This window comes from Dermacentor silvarum, chromosome 8 (assembly GCF_013339745.2).
Source record: "Dermacentor silvarum isolate Dsil-2018 chromosome 8, BIME_Dsil_1.4, whole genome shotgun sequence".
Lineage (NCBI taxonomy): Eukaryota > Metazoa > Arthropoda > Arachnida > Ixodida > Ixodidae > Dermacentor > Dermacentor silvarum.
The window spans coordinates 67,590,894-67,604,496 of record NC_051161.1 but is presented as its reverse complement, the minus strand read 5'-3'; the positions used below and the strand labels follow the sequence as shown (position 1 = coordinate 67,604,496).

Genomic DNA, 13,603 nt, shown 5'->3' with positions numbered 1-13,603 from the left:
GTACATACTTCTGGAAGAAGCTGACTACAGTGGAACCTCATTGATACGATTCTGCGTAATACGTTTTTCGGGATGATACAATTTATTTTACAGTTCCTGTGGAGATCGTATCAACGAGATTACACTGTATCGTCTGCTCACACTCCGCCGTGGGCGCCCACGTAGGAAATAAATTTTGGCCACCCTGCTTATTGGCGTCATATCTTTCAGGTCTCGCTAATGTTAACTAGTTTTGAACGCTCAACTAGCCTCGAACCACGCGAAACTTAAGGTCAGACCACACACAGGTTTGCCAGCGGGTGCTCACTCCTGGCCGCTCCTGGTTAGACGCCTTGGCAGACTTACTGATAGTGCTTCAAAATGCGCAATTTGGATGTGCCTACTATCCATTGGTCAAGCTGGTAAAGGACAAAGCCAGTCCACACCACGTAGCATGGTCAGACTGAAGCATATGAGCGCGCACTCAAGCCCTGTCATGCACAACGCAAATGCTGCGCATACGCACTACAGTTGCATGTAGCTGCGGTGTGCTACGTAGTGTGGATACCAAGGCCGTCGTGGGGTGCCGCAACGAGTCCACCGACTAAGCACACTGTGGCTCGCTGAGGACAACTGCGTTTGCCTTACGTTTGGTGCATCGTAGGTGGCTAAATCGGAAGTAGTGGTGGCGTCTACGTTAACATCCAAAATCAAATTTGAACTGCACGACGTTCAGTAGGCAGAGCGTTGGGGGCACGCCCCGCTCCGCCATAGCCTTCGTAGTGCATGTCATTGAAGAAGGAACGGGAGCACAGCAGAAGCCGTGTTTGATTGCCAATAACTACGCTTCTGCTAAATGCATTGAAGTACTTTTTGCGGCAGAGTATTTCTGAAATAGCCTATTTTAACTTCAGATGCATTTCTCCACTTCGATAAAAAGTGGTTCAGGGCTCCTTTAATGTGTATCCAATGCACGGTACACGGGCGTTCTTGCATTTCGCCCCCATCGACCAACACAAAGTGGACCAAAGGGGGAACTGTGAGGGGACTGACCTTGTGCAAAGCAGAGACAATGCGCACGATATCCTGGAAGATGAAAAGGGCCTCTCGCTCCTGCAGGCGTTTCTCACGTATGACATAGTGCTGCAGGTTGACCAGGTCGGCTGTGGCCGTGCCAAAGTCGTGCCTGCACAGGCAGTCGAGCACCAGGCACAGGCGCTGCTGCTGCCGCCCCGTGTACACCAGACCGTCTGCGGTCTCGCGCATCTCCCAAGCACGATCCTGGGACAGCGCGGAAGGCATGGCTGTTATTGCGCGAACAGCAACTGCAGTAAATGAGCTCAATGAAAGAGAAATTTCTGAAGTCTGCTGTTGGTGTCTGTTGGTATCTTTGCTCTTGTGATGCGCTGTTTAGTACTGTTCTATGAATTACTCTTGTTCTCACATTTCTTTATACTTCTTCCTTTCTTTCCGTTTTCATTTTGTGCTGGTTGAAAACACTTACCATGGAAAATATGATTTCACCTGTTTAGTGCCAATAGCTTTTGTTTTACATTGTTCCTGCAATATTTTTTTTTTGCTATCATATCATGAAATTGTCCTTTTTTCCTTTCTGGCTTCTTTCATTGTGACACTTGTAGTCTATACCACCTCTGTTTTGGCTGCCAACAGGTGGCTGGCAGTATTAATTAGGAAAATAAATAAATAAGTACATTGTTTTATAATAGCATGCATGATATGCCAAAGAAAGTATATACTGGCCTGTGGGCATTACCTTATGCAATAATACTTCCACTGGCCCCTTCCATGCCAAATGCATCATGTCGAAGATCCCTGTGCACCATCATCATCATCAGCCTATATTTACGGCCACTGCAGGACGAAGGCCTCTCCCTGCGATCTCTAATTACCCCTCTCTTGCGCTAGCCGATTCCAACTTGCGCCTGCAAATTTCCTAACTTCATCACCCCACCTAATTTTCTGCCATCCTTGACTGCACTTCCCTTCTCTTGGTATCCACTCTGTAACTCTCATGGTCCACCGGTTATCCATCCTACGCATTACATGGCCTGCCCAGGTCCATTTTTTTCCTCTTAATGTCAACTTAATGTAGTGGTGGCATGGAGCAGAGGTAAAACACCCGGCTTCCAATCTGAAGGTCATAAGTTCGAATCCTCCTCCAGTCCACTACATTTTCAGGCATGAAGTGGTGCCTGACACTGGCCAAAAAAAATATATATATATATATATATATATAATATATTACCGAGAGCTAGTGGGGCTATACTAGTCCAGATGCAACCAAATTAGGAAGGCCCACTAAGCTTCACCAAAGTCACTCCCTCACCATAACAGGAATTGGCTTCCCTGGTGTAGTATTCGGCCATTACCTCCCTCATGACTCCTACAATTACCCTGTGCATCTATACCATCAAATATTGCACAGGTGCCCACCAAAAAATTGATAAATAATTGTGAAAAAGTTTGTGTGTGCGTGTAGGGGAGGGTGCTTGCTATAGCTCAGAATTTCATTTAACTTTACGACTGTGTGTCATGTGTGAAATTTTTTTCTGCCATCCGCCTAGAGAGCCAATGAGCAGGAAAAAAGAATGGGAGTCTTGCTACTGAAACACCTGAGAAACTTTACTGAAAAGAATGCCTAGAAGTCATGTAGAAGTCTTCATGTAAGGCAATAAGAAATTCAAGGACACAATTTCCTCAGCGGGTGAATATGTCCCACTAAGAAAAGAGTACAACTCAATGACGATGGGCAAGCGCATGCGATTGTCCTCAGTTAGCGATGTGGCTAGGGATTAGGCCCCTTTTATAAGGCATCGGTAGCAGATCTGGATCAACCGATGGTTACGGCAACACTTCCTGTATGTCTACCTGCACTGCGTACAAATGAAAATGATGGCCCTTGCCTGGCTAGGAGTTTCAAAACTTGTCTCAGGCAGAATTGAAAATGCAACAATCAAACCATGGGGCTTAACGACCTAAAACGACATTTGATATGATAGTCGGAATATGAGGCACAAACTGCTCAGAGAAACTAAAGCCTAATTTTCCAGAGGACTAAACCTGTTGGATAACAGATAACAAATGCACTAACTCATTGCAGCAGTACTTGGATCGCGCAGGGCTGCGTGCGTTTATTTGACACCCCTTTCATTTATTTTTACTGCATATAGCTTCGGGCAAATTCCCCGAATAAATAAATACAAGTAAATAAATATTTCAGGCAGCTAATTAGATGGTACTGCAAACTTGCCTTAAATATCCCGTGGTGGTGCACAACTCCGTCCTGATCGTGAAGCATGGAAAGCAGTGAATACTCCGTGTGCAGTAGCATTTTGCCCTGGCGGTCCTCCTGGGTCTCTTCCTCCGGGCTTCGTATGATGAGAACCTGAAACGAACACAACCGCAAGTACAGTCACATGCAGTGGCATGCCATGTGCAAAATAAAAGCGTAAGCAAGAACATCATGATCTCGCAGCTTCCTCAACTAGCAAAGGATATTTAATGGGCTGTGCATGAATAATGCAATTTGAAAATGAAATTGAACGCATAATCTCCAAAAGCCCCCACAGTTCTGAGTGAACCCACAGTGCAGTCTGTGCGGTACAATTGAACCTCAATATGAACACGGATATAACAAATTATAGGGTATCATGAAGTAAGATGTTTCTCACAGCATGTTAACAAACAAATGCTTATAACAAATATAGATACAACAAAGGTATTTCTACATGAGGTGCGATTTCGTTATTACAGGGTTCGGCTCTGGCTCTGGCATCTCATCGGATCCGTACCCTATGGTACTAATAAAACACAGGGTGTGACGATCGTGTGACGTCAACCCGGCCATATTCTTCGTTGGCCCGCTAGGCTCAGTGGCCTGCCGAAGCTCGGTGGGCAACATTGGTTCACCGCATCGAATAAGCATCGCGAGCACAGCTGCTCAGCGATCAGTCATCGTTCACCACCACCACGCTGTGCGTCATATCTGGGACGGGGGTTCCTCGGCCCCCCCTTCGTTCACGGTCCGGGGCGGATCGTGACACTGGCATCAAATACCAAACAGTTAATGCGTGATGACCTCAAGATAGCCTAGTGATTATCTGTGTGAACCTTACGACACAACTACACCCTGTATGGCAACAAATTACCTGCGCTCAATGCCTACTGCACCATTTTCAGCTGCTCTGTGCCAATCTGAGCAGCTCTGAGCAGCTGATTTCACTTGAAACCATCTCCCCATATTGTTTTTTTGAGCCAGGAAACAAACCATTACATCCAGTTGCAGCAAAAATCAGCTTCTCAAAGCTTTTCGAGCTCTCCGAGCAGTTGTTTATTTTGCCCTGGCTGCTCTTTCACTTGGGATAGTGTGCCGGACCACCTCGCAAACGTGAAAGTGCACAGCATTCAAACAATTAAAACACTTTTGCCATAGTCGTGCCTTTGTACATAGTACTTATACACTTCCTTGTTTCTGTACCCCTTCGTTATTTCTTCCTTCCATCTCTGTCTCTTCCCCTTTCCTCTTAAATGGCTGTTGTTCAGGTGTCAACCTCAAGGCTAGACAGTTACAATGTGGTCAGCAGTCCCTTCCTCAGTCCTCTTTACTTTACTTTCCCCCCTTCCAATAAATATCCACTAATAAAACCAGCCTCTAATATGGTACCAAATACCAAACATATTTATACCTCTAAAGAAACGGAATCCACCACGGTAGCTCAGTGGCTATGGCATTGTACTGCTGAGCTCAAGGTCGCGGGTTTGATCCCGGCCGTGTCAGCCACATTCTGATGGAGGCGAAGTGCAAAAATGTTGGTGTACTTATATTTAGGTGCACATTAAAGAACCCAAAGTAGTCAAGATTCAATTGGAGCCCTCGACTACAATGTGCCTCACAATTAGATCAGTGTTGTGGCCTGTCAAACCCCAAAATTATTTATTTTTTTAAAGGACACCAAAAGGGGGCAAAAAGGCATAAAGCAGTCTATACCAACTTGCGGGAGGTATTCAGTATGGGGTCATCAAGTGGCTCAGGAACATGGGAACTTACGTTCTTAAGTCCTTAAGCTCTGCCTACTATTCTTTGTCCTGAGGAGGCCATGAGACAGCTTTGAGGAATGGCATCTGCTATGTCCTTTAAGTATTGAATACGAGCATCTGCACAATGCATTTTGTGTCTTCAGTTCTGTGTTGCTCATAACATGCAACACGCCTGCCTGATTCACGGACTCGAAGCACGTGTGTGCACGGCGTAGCTAGCCAAATACTGTTCTGTTATTGACCCTTTTCGCGGCGCTCCCGTGGGCGCTGCCATGTTTGATCCCATGGTGACGCGTCCATTGCTTGCCTCAGCCGTTTCTGTTGCCTCCACGTTTACAATGCAAGCGCGTGACGCCAGCATGGTGCAGCAAAACTCTGTTTCGATGCGTATCGTAGATGGTGACTGCGTGCACGACACGAAGCTTTGGCCACAGCTTTAGAATACATGTAAGTGCTTTCAGAGCTCATTACGCCTTGTACAAACGGCGTGAGCAGCGTATACGGTGCTTGTACTAAAAGCGGGGCTAAAAATGTATTCCAAGCTGTCCAAACTTTCCGCTTATGAATTAAATCGGGATCAGTGTGCTCTGCATTCTTTATTTGGCAAACATTTTGAACCAGCGGCCTGTGATATTTCTGACTCAGTAAAGTTCCTCGGTGCGGCCACTATCTGATTATTTATTTTCAGCGTAATCACTCGCCGGTATGCTCTGCTGCGATAAATTTGTTCTTGCTGCGCACAAAGCTTGGAATTTAAATGTTCTGTACTTTGTGGTAGCCCGTAGCAAAGACGTATTATCGCTAGTTCTTCGCTTACTCTGTGGACCGTCACAAAACATTCAGCTTCCAGCATTCGTGTCTTGTCGGTGTAGTCGCCGTCACTCATGCTCCGGCACATTGATTCAAGTGTGCGCCTATTCACTCACACGTTGGCGATAGGGTGAGCGAAAGTTTTCGTGCGAGTAAGGGTGGATGTGTGTAGATAACGTGCGGGAAACTTACAATGCCAGTAAGTGGCACTACTTCATTTTGTAACGAGCGGTACTCACTCCCAAGTGCCGACATTCCGGAATTGAAGTCCTTTCTTTGGAGGTTAGCTATACAGCGCAGGTGGATGAATTACATTTCTTTATCCTTGAGGAAAGCCGTGCATTGCGAAGGGTGCCAACACAGGCAGTCCTTATGCAGCAGCTGCGACACAGGTTGATTCCATTCAATAATATGTGAATCACTATTTTTGCAGCGACCTACTGCACACGTCTTCCCTTTATCGTTACACATTTTGCAGTATGAATTGGGCACAGTGCATTAGCGCACACCCAGTTGCATTTTCGACAGCTGATCGCACAGTAGGAGGGTAGACGCAGTAATGGTTTCGTATTCGTGCGCATTCGCTGAGGCAACGTATGGCGCGCCGCCGAAAGCGCCATCTCGTTACTCTAGAGCAAACTGCTCCGCGAAAAGGGTCAATAAACCAGATATGTAACTTGATAAGTGCTAGTGCTCTGCCACGCCAGCCAGTTTGCGAGCAACACAGGCTTGCGCCTCAATAAAGCTGCCGCATAAGCATTTGGACATGTTCTCTTGCCACTCCTAGCCAACAAATCTCAAACCCAGGAGCCAATGCTAGCCACCACAGGCCAGACTGAATCCAGTGCTCAGCAATTCAAGAAAAATGTGGCCATATTTGTACATATTCCAGTAATAGCAATAATCTTTCATGTTTGCCTATATGCAAGTACCATTAATAGTTGTTCACCTATTATGCCATCCCTGTAGCTCTCCCTTGCTCACCCACGGTGGGACAAAGCGACAGCCAGGCTGTCACTCACCTGTCCCTCCACCACCGGAAAGGCCCAGAGGGCAGTTTCCACTAATTCTTTGCTGTTGGTAATCACACCCTCGACTTCTGACCATGGCAGTACCATCGGTAGTACGAAATTTCAGAATAAAGAACAAAAAGTGTCAAATTTATGTTCTAGTTTTAAATATTTGCACACATACTACGATTTAATGAATCAACGAAAGGTTATTACCTTAATTGTGTAAAAATCATCAGTGCCTTCCTTCTTGGCCAAGCATTGTGTAATGCTGCACACCGGAGACGTTCCCAACTTTGGACCTGGGATGATAACAGAACATTCAGTGACAGCAGAATGCGAGTAAACAGATTAAAACATAACACAAGAATTGGATAATAGAAATTTTGAGCAGGAGTGGGCACCTCATTCTGGCATAAATGGAGTGAACACAAATAGATAGCTGAACTCCACACCAGGATGTATACTTGAATCATACGGTCCCTCTCTCTCTCTTTTAAACAGTAGGACGGAACAAAGAAGGTCCACAAAGCTGAGAGAAATCATATGGCACGAAACAATGAGAACAAAAAGATGTGTGATCTCAACCTGGCAAAGCCATGTTACAAGGTGAAAACAAAACAAATTTCTGGGCACAGTTACCAGATTTGAATCAATGGATAAATTAAACCTGCAACCAGTTCCTTGAAAACTGAAAGCACACTGATGCATACTAGCAACCGGAGGTATTGGAAGTGCTTAGCAGCTTGGAATGGGGTCGTTGGTACTAAGGGACGAGAGGGTCTAGACGCAGTTCATATAATATAAAAAAAATTTGTAGTGCCGCAGAAATGCAAGTTTACGATGGGAATTTCTCTAAGTGTGCCCTTGGTATATCGCTCAGTGAAAAATAGCCAAGATTACTTGAAGATGCATACGGTTTGGCCAGTTGCCTGCCAGTGAGCTGTCACAGTATTTGCAGTGAAAGTTACCGCACGGTTTAGGACAGGGCAAGAGTGACTACTTCCTTGCGCCTACTCGATCCTCTTCTGACGCCACTGAAAAAACTCTGTGCAGGGTGCTGAAAGGTAGCAACACCTAGCTTTGAACCAAATGTGGCTGTTGTAGCCGATGTACTAGCACCTAATACCAAATAATAGGCTGATGTGGTCATGTTCAAATAAGAGATGCTCGTCAGCGCAACATGTGAAGGGACGAGGGTTCTGGCGCGAAAGTTTTCAGTACTGTTCCTCGCGGATCAAATGTGTGAGGAAAGTTGAGTCGCCGTTGCTGCTTAATATATTTGACGCGGTGAACTTAACGTCACTGTCACTTATTTTAACGATCATCGGTTGTTATAGCGAAAAGGGGCGAAAGTGCAACTGCACGTTTCGTAGGGTACTGTGCGTGCTTGTGAAACAGACTATGTATATAAACCACGCATAAGCTGCGTGCGCTTATAAAATTAACGCTAGCATTAGTGACTTCTTCCGCACCGATAAAGGGAACCGCGAAGCTTTCCGAGACATATTTCGCATCGATATGTTGAGCTGATATGAAGCTAAGGTTAAGTATCAGTCCCGCAATCGTTGTTTCTTGTACTTTTCGTCTCACTGCGTCGTTGCACATACACGTGAGAATACGGCTACTTACCGAGCAAGTATGGGCCAGCCTTCCTGACTCCATTCAGCTTTACGGGGCTACCTTCTTTCGGGCACTCATTGCTCTGGCAGTCTGTGCTCGTCGAAGGATCGGTGTGGTCGTGCTTAGCACTTTCCATGTTCGCGTGCGCAAGAGGAAGCACACACTATATGCGTCACTGACGTTCGGCGGCCACTAGGAAGTAAAATCGGCGGCGCATATCAGCCGAGTGTTCTTTATCAACTACTCGACCAAGGACTTTTCGGGTGCCAGGACTTCTTTCTGTGCGAAGAAAACTAACACAACGGCGACAAGCCGACTTAGGTAGGAAAAAACTCGCCAACAAACTGAGAACTACTGCAAGCAAACATAGCAGACATCATAACGCTACCATGGAAGGTTAGCTTCGCGAAAAACGCTGGCGCCGTAACCGTCTTATACTAGTTAAACAGTCTTAAACAAATCCCAAAAATCTTAAATAAACAAAAAAATTATTATTGCTCAGTTATGGAAATTATGATTTGTTATTACTAGTTATGTTAAAATATATTTTCATTTTCTGCGCGGCACCTATGGTGGCCAGCGTGAACGTTTGTTTGAGGCGGCAGAATTGGTGTGCTAACGGTTGATGTGTTGTAACTATATTTGCAAACTATTCATAAACAGTCTCGCACAATAAGATGCTTAGGTGAGTGCCTTTCTTCTAAATCTACTGCGCTAGAATTGTTAAATGTTTGCGTGACATCAGTCATTAAATGTCGTTTGTTTGCTTAGCGTCAGTCGGCAGAGACGGCGGGGAGGGGGTTTGGCTTTGTAGTTCCAAGTGCATTTGTGTCTTTCTGAATGTGTACTAATCTTACCGTTTCTTAAACTACAGAAACGTTGCCGTGAACAGTGCACCATCGGTTACACCGCATCACAAGTGACTCAAAGTTTTCTTGCAAGCCGGGGAACAAAAAAGCCATGGAATCCGGTAAGGTTTTCAAAAGTCCAATTCAAATCTGCCAAGATTAACAAAAGCCACATTCGTGCGGTCCTTATCTCTTAATACTACCTGTAACAACGTGTTGTTATGCTGTTATAAACTTGACATTTAGCTATCCTGGAAGCGTAAGTGTTTCATCTTTTTGTGTATAATGCATACGGAAGCCGCTTTTTCTCGCTTAAATCGTAAAAGGCAGTTTCCCAGCTGCCATTTGTGATATCGCAGTATCAGACCTTTTCAGATAGTTTTGTTCAATACTTTCAGTGGATATATAAAGTAGGCGCATTAACATTTCTGTTGCCGAAGTTAGGATTATAGCTTATAACAGTTGTAGTGCCTTTGGGAAGCGGTTACTGTCGCCTAAAATAACTCATTGCAACTGGTGTCAGTTCACATGTCGAAGCATTTTCGTAGCGCAATTTCGGAGCTTTGGAACACCGGCGCTCAATAGTGCGTTGTTTATTTCAGCCACCTTAAAAGATGCCGAGAACGCCGCTGCAAAAACGACACAATGGATGAAGCCTAATGATATCCTCAAGCTTCGCAAGGCTGGCAGGCGTCGTCTGCAGCCTAGAGCTCTTCAACCAGTTAGCGTGAACGCCATCAACAGTAGTACAAGTCTCCCCCTGAAGCGTGAATTAAGCCTCAACCCTTTCCGGTAACGTGCCTATTTTAAAACAGTACTGACATTGCATGTTTTACTTGAAATTTTTCGCATTATACGGTTGTCACAAGGCGCACTTTCGATAGCGATCGAGCCCGATCGGCATCGAATTTCTCGGTCGCGATTGGCCTCTTTTCTCAATCTGCTGGTGGGAGCCAATCGTGGTTGAGAATCTCGTTCCGGATCGGGCTTGATCGCAATTAGCCACTCTGTGAACCAGTTTCGGTTGCATTTCACAAAAGATGTGTATGTCATGGCTAGTGTTGGGGAAACCTGGACATGAGCATTACTAAAATCTGTGCATGAAGCCCCAAAATATGTTCCATTTGTTTTTATTGGCATCAAAATGTTTATCATGCTGTGGCCACCAAAACACATGCTGCTTTATTCTCTACCATTGAAATAAATTCTCAATAATATCTCGAGTCGCTGCTTGGGCACCCTGTGTCTTTTCTCCTTTACAATATTATTAAAATTGGTTGGAGAAGGGAAAGCTCTGCTTCTACCAAGATGATAGGTGAAAACCAGAGTGCTCGTTTTACGTCTGAGTCGTAATCGTTATTCGCTGTTCTTCGTGGACACCCACCATGGTTGCTTAGTGGCCTTGGCGTTGCACTGCTGAGCGTGAGGTCATGGGATCAAATCCCAGGGGAGCTATTCTGTAAGTGTCCACCTAGTGGACATGTCCATTTCGTCTGCTGCTGAAGTGCTGATTGGCTGGGGCGCCTGTCTCCTTCTGACGTGTACCCCAGCCCAGCCAACTAGAACTTCAGCAGCAGACAAAATGGACTACATTTCAATGGGGGCCAAAGGTAGAAACGCTCATGTACCATGCATTGGGTGCACGTTAAAGAATCCCGGGTGGTCAAAATTAATCTGGAGTTCCCCACTAGGACATGTCTCATAATTGGATTGTAGTTTTGGCACGTAAAACTGTGGTATTTATTATTAGCACCATGTTGCAATTGAGGATCCTGGTGTGAGGTTGTTTATTTCACCAGAGAATAGAGGGCTGCTGTGCAGTGTAATTTGAAGGGGAGCAGTGAAACTGTGTGAACGACTCAGAGCCTGGAATCGGGTGTAGGTCTTTTCACCTACAGGTGGCCCATTGCAGAGAGAAAGCCATTAACATATGTTAATAGTCATGGCTAGGTGGCGTATGCCACCGCCCGGTTTAAAGGGTTCAGCCTCATCCATCCATCCATTCATCCAGCCTTGTAGAAAGCAATTGTTTGGCTATGGCATTCTGCTGCTAAGCATGAGGTGGCGGGTTTGAACTGAAAAAAGGCTCATGCACTTGAATTGAGGTGCATGTTAAAAAATTCTCAAAATCCTCAAACGTTCTCAAAATTAATCTAGAACCCCCACTGTTCATTTCTCGTAGCCTGGGTGTGTCTTTGGGATATTAAAACCCACGACTTCAATTAATTTTTTCAAAGTGAACATTCTGGTACACACGTGGCTGTGGAGGCCCCTTATATTTCAGCTGCTCACTGTGTAATGCAACCTTTGTTGCTTATCCTGACAGGTGCCCAGTGCAGAAAAAGCCTCGGTTGGAAGACGTTCACCCCCTGCTGCACCGAACAACAGCACCTCCTACTGTGTCGCCGCAGGTTAGACAGTCCGTGTCTCTGTTGTTGGCCTGGGTCTATGTCTTGCTGGGAATTGAGCAACGCATGGAGTGTGCAACGTGTGGGAGTGGATGCCCGGCGTGCGATGAGTGCAGGCATCCTATCCGGCACTATGGCATGGCAAAACAGTCCAGATCAGAGTGCCTTTCCAGCGCGCTAAGATGCCGTATTGGACGCCGAATCGTCCCATGTATCTCCTAATTTTGTCGCATGCCAGACGTCCGATCAGGCATTGGGGCATGGCAAACTGCCGTGGATTCGGCTGCTGTTCCAGCGTGTTGGACGCCATATCAAACGCCGAATCGTGAAGTGTCTCCTACTTTTTAGAGGTGGCTGCAAAAAAAAAAAAAAAACAATCGCTCAAAATTTTACTTCGCATCCCTCGAACTTTGCGCAAATTTTTTTAGAAGTATGTTCATTATGTGAGTAAATACGGTATGTGTTTCTATTTTGTCCGGCTCTTTTCTTGGTCCGAAATGCAAGCAATCAAAGACATCCCTAGCCCTCTTAATGTTGCCCCTTATCTATGAAACAGACCGTAGTAATAGTGTAAGCAGCATAGGAGAGTTCTTTCTGGCTCTTCGAAATTATGCCTAGATATGCACAGCATGCCATCTAGGCACTAGATAGCATGCCATATGCGGTGCACGCACATGCAGTGCACATGCGGTGCACGCACAGCATGCTATATAAGTTGTGAAGCGTGAGCTTTAGCTTGTTTGCCTTGAACGCTGCAAGGGATAAATCATCGGAGAAAGACCTAATTGAAGGACTTAGCACAAATTGCATTCTTCAGGAAAGCACGTCCATGAAAGTAGTAGTAGTCTCTTTGAAGAAAATGAGCACTTTCCATGGGAAAAGGGTGAGAAAAAAAGCAGGAGCTACCTGATAATCTAGCATGGCAAATTACTTATGCATGAACATATCTAAGTAGTATTTGCACCAATGAAGCCCTTTTAACTGCTCTAAAAGGTCACTTCACTGCTTCCTAGGGAGTTTTTAACTGCACCTAAAGGTACTCGAATGTGACTGGGAGCAATCTGATCACTGCTACCAAGTTAGCTGGCCAGGAGACTAGCAGGTGGTAATTTAATCCAAGGTAGTGCATCAAGAGCAAAAGCACTGATGAAAGTAATCATATTTAAAATGTGCCGCATATATCTTGAAACACTTATGATTGGAATTGTGCAGCAATTTTGGATAACATGTGCAAAATGTTTCAGTAAAATGAGTTGGAAGGTAGATGGTCAGGTGTTTTTGCTTGGTGTTAGTATGTTGTTGTATGTAGGGGGGTTCACTTCTTTCATTGTTTTTCACAATGTCATGCACCAGGCATAATACTCAAGTGGCTGGATAAGTGCTTTTCAAGCTTTCATTTGAAATTCCTGTAAGGAGTTTATTTGTGGAGTACACATTCTGTAAGCTTGACAAAACTCAAAATGAAAATTCTTAATGTTTTCTGTAGCTGTACACTTTCTGTGATTCTGAAGGTGCAAGAAATGGGGTGAAAGTAAGTTTTCAACAACAGGATAAAGTGCCGTCTGGAAGGGTGAAGGCAAAAGTAATTGGAAACCGGAAGCAACACATATTAATTGAATTAGTTCTGTGGAAATCATGGTGGAGAGAATTTTGTGAAGGATGTTCTTGCCTTGCACACAGTTGCAGAACAATGCTCTAGAGACAACAAAATATATACGTTGGAAAGGAATGAAGAAACGTTTAAAGAAGGTAGAGCTGTATTAAGCCTTCAGCCGCCAACCCCGAGCTGTACTCGTCACACTCGTTCTTCCCAATTTTCCGCTCTTTCCGGCGCCATAGATGTATCACGGTCGTCAATTGCTTTGCT

At 45.1% G+C, this 13,603-nt stretch overlaps 2 protein-coding genes across 2 annotated transcripts in view; one reads left to right on the top strand and one right to left on the bottom strand.

Annotated features, from left to right (window-relative positions):
- The window catches only part of LOC119461376 (serine/threonine-protein kinase 40-like), a 28,597-nt gene extending 19,733 nt beyond the window's left edge, over positions 1 to 8,864 (bottom strand). The window contains exons 1-4 of the mRNA XM_037722670.2: positions 8,490 to 8,864; positions 7,074 to 7,159; positions 3,251 to 3,385; positions 1,033 to 1,260 (exon numbers count right to left, since the gene is read on the bottom strand). Coding sequence (XP_037578598.1) covers positions 1,033 to 1,260; positions 3,251 to 3,385; positions 7,074 to 7,159; positions 8,490 to 8,616 — 576 coding nt within the window. The 5' untranslated portion in view covers positions 8,617 to 8,864. The remainder of the gene's footprint in view (positions 1 to 1,032; positions 1,261 to 3,250; positions 3,386 to 7,073; positions 7,160 to 8,489) is intronic.
- A 180-nt stretch (positions 8,865 to 9,044) lies between these two features.
- The window catches only part of LOC119461375 (protein downstream neighbor of Son), a 35,347-nt gene continuing 30,788 nt past the window's right edge, over positions 9,045 to 13,603 (top strand). Inside the window, exons 1-4 of the mRNA XM_037722669.2 lie at positions 9,045 to 9,165; positions 9,355 to 9,450; positions 9,931 to 10,120; positions 11,655 to 11,739. Of these exons, the coding sequence (XP_037578597.1) occupies positions 9,441 to 9,450; positions 9,931 to 10,120; positions 11,655 to 11,739 (285 nt within the window). The 5' untranslated portion in view covers positions 9,045 to 9,165; positions 9,355 to 9,440. The remainder of the gene's footprint in view (positions 9,166 to 9,354; positions 9,451 to 9,930; positions 10,121 to 11,654; positions 11,740 to 13,603) is intronic.